The sequence below is a fragment of the Asparagus officinalis genome, chromosome 4 (genome assembly GCF_001876935.1).
Source record: "Asparagus officinalis chromosome 4, Aspof.V1, whole genome shotgun sequence".
In the NCBI taxonomy this organism is placed as follows: Eukaryota; Viridiplantae; Streptophyta; class Magnoliopsida; order Asparagales; family Asparagaceae; genus Asparagus; species Asparagus officinalis.
Window position 1 is genome coordinate 23,127,869 of NC_033797.1, and position 5,591 is coordinate 23,133,459.

Below are 5,591 nucleotides of genomic sequence, written 5' to 3' on the forward strand. Positions count from 1 at the left end.
ATATCTATGTATATATATATAAACAAAACTTGTGTTATATATATATATATATATATATATATATATATATATATAGAGAGAGAGAGAGAGAGAGAGAGAGGAAAACTCTTGTCAACTTAAGTTGATAAGAGCCGTTGTCCACCAAAGTTTCTAACCGTTGGATTAAGTTTTAAGATTAGGATCTTCTTTAGATGATGTGGCATGAATTAATTGGAGGGGTATTTTCGGAAAAAACAACTCCACACAAGATAGGAAAGAAAAACACTATTAAGTAAAGAACAAGGGGGTTCCACCATATTATTTACTTCGGATACCCCTAAGATTTTTCCTCCGTCTTCCTCTTTTGTTCATTACGAAGTATCTTCCCTTTGATCATAGTTTATCAAAAACCTGCCCTTGGCAGAGTGGACATCCCCAGCTTTCTTATCTGAGTGATGGCGGCGAGTCATCCCAAACACATCTCTAATAGTCCAAATCTTACCCATTTTGAGGACAAGAGTGTAAGTAATTGGGATGCATAAGCACAAGCAGCAGATGTGACATGATGGTATACAGATGCTTGAATAAAAATCACAAGTGAATCATCCATAAATATAGCAAAAACATGATAATCTAATTTCTACTATACGTCTGTTGTAAACATTATAATTAGTCCCTAATGGACTGTGAAATTCTTCTTAGTATTTTCAATAAATACATAACGTAACACAAACTTAGTCATAAACTCAACATTATAAAATATTTTTAGCCCCTTGTCATGATGTTACTTTCATGCTAAAAAACTTAATTAGTCGGCTGTAGCTTAATTGTAGGTAACATTAATTATCCGTGTTAATATGACAACCAATGCAAACTTAATTAGTCAGCTATACCTTAATTACCGGTAACATTAATATACGTACGCATGTTAAAACGTTCAATGCAAACTTAATTAGTCCATTTTTTTTGCTGGAGAATAAACATGAGAGATTTCCTCTTTTTTCTTTCCTATTTTGTGTGGAATTGTTTTTCCGAAAATACCCATCCTTCAATTAATTAATGCCACATCATCTAATGAAGATCTTGATCTTAAAACTTAATCCAACGGTTAAAAACTTTGGTGGACAATGACTCTTATCAACTTAAGTTGACAAGAGTTTTCCTATATATATATATATATATATACAAGGAAACTAATATAATGTGTGTGTATATATGATTACAACAGTGAAGACAATAATCAATAGAAGTTCTGCCACTAAATCCAACAGAAGCTTTTACCTTTATCAAGGGTCAGGAAAACAAACTGGCATTATCAATCTAGTAAAATATAATAAGCTTAAACTAAAACTAGTGAAGATTAGCAATTTCACAAGGAAAACAAGTGGTCTTCTGCCGAGTCATTTGAAATCACATATAGTGCTTGTGTCAGAATTTACAAATGAAAGTATTTATATCAAATTGGATATGTTAAACTATAATAAGTTGTGGAAGCAATGGAAGCGATCAAAAAAAAAACACTATTAGTTCTATTAGTACAAATGTGAACTTAGACTACATGGTCAGTAGTTGTGACATAAGCAAATAAAAGATTAGAAAAAAAGATCTGCACGTGAAAACATAATTCCATAAAAGTGTTGGTGCTTTTAAATTTAAATTAGATTTTAGATATAACTTAGCACCTAGCTCAGAAGGTTATGTACTTCACTTACCTGGTAGTAACATCAAATATGCAATGCACTTAATTTCTTAGAAAGCATAAAGTGCTTGCATAACTCAATAAAAACAAGATAGAAATATAATCTCTTTAGCAATTATTCATGTGATCCTTTTCTTCTTTCTAAATTGAAAACTTCAGCGTATCATTTATTACCATCTGATCTCTCCGGCTTGAATGAATATGTATGATATCAACAATTTTCATAGTTTCATTATTATTGTATAAAGTTTACAAATCAGCAGATGAGCTCTAAGCAGATACAATTCTTCACTGATGAGGACATACCTCTTCTCCAAATGACCATGGCTCATGATCGATAGTTCCAGCTTCAGAATGCCCACGGCAAAAAGGAAACATTGCACCTACTCCCATCCATCTTCCAAAATAACTTTGGTGTTGCATTCCCAGCAAACCCACCAATATCTGGCCCTGATAGAGGTTGACCACTGAGACCCTGAATTGATAATACCAGAGTTAAATTACATATATCCATCTAGTTTATGACGTTATAGCGATTCTATGATTCCATCAGCCTATCAGGTATAAGAATTTATCACTACACCCAAACTTAGATATTAAATGATAAATTAAGTGTATCCAACATTTAGGTACACTTCAACATAAGCGGGATATGCTCAACTCATTTTACACACGAGACATATTTCGATTTCAAAGTGATACAGATGTATGTTATACCTCATTATCTTACTATTAGAATTTATAACATGTTTATTTTTAAGAGTGTATGTGTGTGCACACACAAACATATTCACCCTTTTGGAGGAATAGATGTGCATTCATGCAATCTCCTTACAAACATGCATATTCTCATAAAATATGTCCTACTTTTAAGAAATTGCTTTGTTTCCATGACTTTGTTTTGTCAAGTCCATATCCCGTGTCCCTATTCATGTTTTTTAACGATTAACTTAATTCTCTTTGCAATTTTTTTCTTTATTTGGATAAAAAATTGAACTAAAGATAATATATAACCATATTCCTAAGCCAATAGAAAATTTTTCTATGTTTTCAACATGTTGCTAAACAGATGAAAAATATCTGAGACCCAAAAACACTGTCTGACTTCACTTTTCATCTCTATTTTCTAGTGAAGCAGCAGTACTAAATACCCCAAGGTCCCCAACAAGTTTTATGCAAATTCCATACTAGCATAGTATTGCATGTTCTAAAGTTGTTAAATGTTTTGCTGGTATTATATAGCATGATAGTTTAGTGTTAAGTCATCAACTTACCAACTGAAGTACCATGGGTAAACTCATATGTAAGTGCTCCCAGGTTGATAGGTTGTCTCCAGACCATGTTACAGCATAGCGCTGGCTTCCAATAAAACCAGCTCTTGTGAGAACAAAAGGCCGTTTTTCCTCACTAGACATTTTCATGCCTTCATAAGTCGATCTTGCCATCAGTAAGCCATAAACCTGGATGATGATGAATTTAGGAAGAAAAGTTCCTTCATAAGTCGATCTTGCCATCAGTAAGCCATAAACCTGGATGATGATGAATTTAGGAAGAAAAGTTCAAAATCTAAAATATAGAACAAAAAATAAAATAAAATAAAATATTTTACAAGTGTGTATTGCATATCCATTGTTTAATTAAAACCAACAAACTACAAAGTACCTACTTATGTACACTATTTTTTGAAAATATTAAAGTGCATCTGTTGGAAATAAATACATTGTGGTAGTGAGAATGATTTTGGCAGCCACCGAGTTCAGCATCTCCTCTGTGGATATTGCTCTCAGGCATTGTTTTCGTCACAGTCTGCATGGTCATGGTCTTGCTTTATTATCAGCAAACGGTAACTATAGAAAGTAAAACATACTAAGTTGATATTCAAAAACTTACTTTGAAAACTGCAGGCTCATTCATATCATTCCATATTCCATCAACACCATTGGCAATGAAGTCCTTTACTAACTTTGCCCACCATGATCGTGTTTCTCCTCGTGTGAAATCAGGGAAAACACAAGGGCCTGGCCATACCTCCCCAAAAAGTAGCAACAAAAAATGAACAATGAAGTCTTAACTGTCTGTATCATTATAATTAAACATGGAAAACTTTACCAACGAAAGGGTTGCCCTCTGCATTTTTTATCCAGACATCATTATCAGATCCGCTATCATAAACAAAGTAACCTTCCTCATTTTTAATCCCTGGATCAAGCATCCAGATTGCTTTGAAACCAATGGCATGAAGGTCATTAACCATAGTTTGTGGATCAGAAAAGCGTTCTTACAATATTAGCCAAACAAGATTAGATGCGTTTCAGAAAATTCATGAATCTACTTATGCTAAGAATTGAACCTCTGAAGCTATGATATAACTCGATGAGAATTTTCCTTAAATTTTATAATAACATAAGATTATATTCCACAATAGCTGTATTGTATATAGCAATGTATACATCTTTCATGATGCAGATAATTTGAGTAATTAGATGAAGATGCATGTGATTGTCTTGTCTCGTAATTGCTTCTTGAAGTCTGTTAGAGTAGAAATAAGGTTTCCTCAGAAAATAAAACACTGCATAAAAGCCAAGATTTCACGTTCAGAAAGAGGCCGTCAACCTGAAAAATATTATAGGGTAAATATACTTCTCTTAGCCCCCACCAAAAACTCAGTTTTGATGAAATTGAAGCAATGGATTATTGGTAAGTGTAAACACAGAATATAAGCGTAGGGTGTAATGCCTTTCCCGCATTAACTATAACGTTATCACTTTCAGTAGCTTATTTATTGGCCTCTGTTGCACATTTTCAAACCATCTTGGTGAATTCTCTCCCATAGGGCCTAAATATCAGACTAGATTTAATGAAATAACTCAGTGGAATATATTGTTATTAGAAAAAGGGTTAGTAGTTGTTCTGTTAAAAAAAGAAATAATAACTAAGCGTAGCACCTTTTGATCAATTGTTTTCTTCCCAATTTCCAACCTGTCCAAGTAATAGGTACCAAACTACCAATTAATGATTCTTCCATTCAATAGAGATCCAGTTTGTAATTTGTCCGTCAGCAGTTTATTGTTACATAGCAGATACAGAACAAGCCTTATTCAGTTAAGATAATATGACCACTACACTTCAGAGGATAAGAAAAGAGATAATGTAAAAGAAAGACGGGAGTAGATTAAATACTTGGTCAAAGGTAAAACATCGAAATCCATCCATATGACGTCACAAGGTATATCTTTCTCCCGGAATGTCCTAGCAATCTGTATTAAAACATAGTCGAGAAAACAAAGGGCGGTTGTAAATATGTAGTTCAATACCAGAATATACTATATAGATGTATAAAGACAAACTAGAACCTTTGTATTAGTGGCATGAAGAGAAGCCAAATAAAATCAACTTTATAGATAGTTGTTAGTCGCAAAAAAAGTATGGTGGTGACTATTAGAAAGAAAAGGGTTAAAGCTCATTTATGTAGATCCAGGAAGAAAGCTACGAGGACTGTACCTCAAGGACTTTAGCATCAGGCTCATAGCTCCATCAACATTGATGGTAACCCAGAGACCACTTTGGAGGCATAAATATAGTTCCTAATGAAAACAGAGGAAAATGTCAATTTGGGGTCAACATACTACTTTAAAAAGTGATAACAAATATTACAGAATTTCATCTCAAAAACAATGAATATGTGATTTGGTTATTTCCAACTTCTTCAGAAACTAAAAATGTTAGCATAACTCATTAGAGAGGGACCTAATCGTACATCTTGTCGTAGGAAGCTTCCCAAGAGAAAAGAAGAGACACAACAAATCAACGAAATGCAGAAATCTTGAAATGTCTTCTTCCAGAAATAACACTGTGCTTTCACATCAGAAGTACTTGGATGACAAAAGCATCAATCGTAAACTACTTCCAAGTC

General features: G+C 33.4%; 1 protein-coding gene across 1 annotated transcript in view; it reads right to left on the minus strand.

Moving 5' to 3' along the window:
• The window catches only part of LOC109838352 (alpha-glucosidase 2-like), a 13,375-nt gene extending 8,523 nt beyond the window's left edge, over positions 1 to 4,852 (minus strand). The window contains 6 exon segments of the mRNA XM_020406803.1: positions 1,985 to 2,083; positions 2,085 to 2,153; positions 2,953 to 3,138; positions 3,398 to 3,484; positions 3,569 to 3,711; positions 3,788 to 4,852. Coding sequence (XP_020262392.1) covers positions 1,985 to 2,083; positions 2,085 to 2,153; positions 2,953 to 3,138; positions 3,398 to 3,484; positions 3,569 to 3,711; positions 3,788 to 3,932 — 729 coding nt within the window. The 5' untranslated portion in view covers positions 3,933 to 4,852.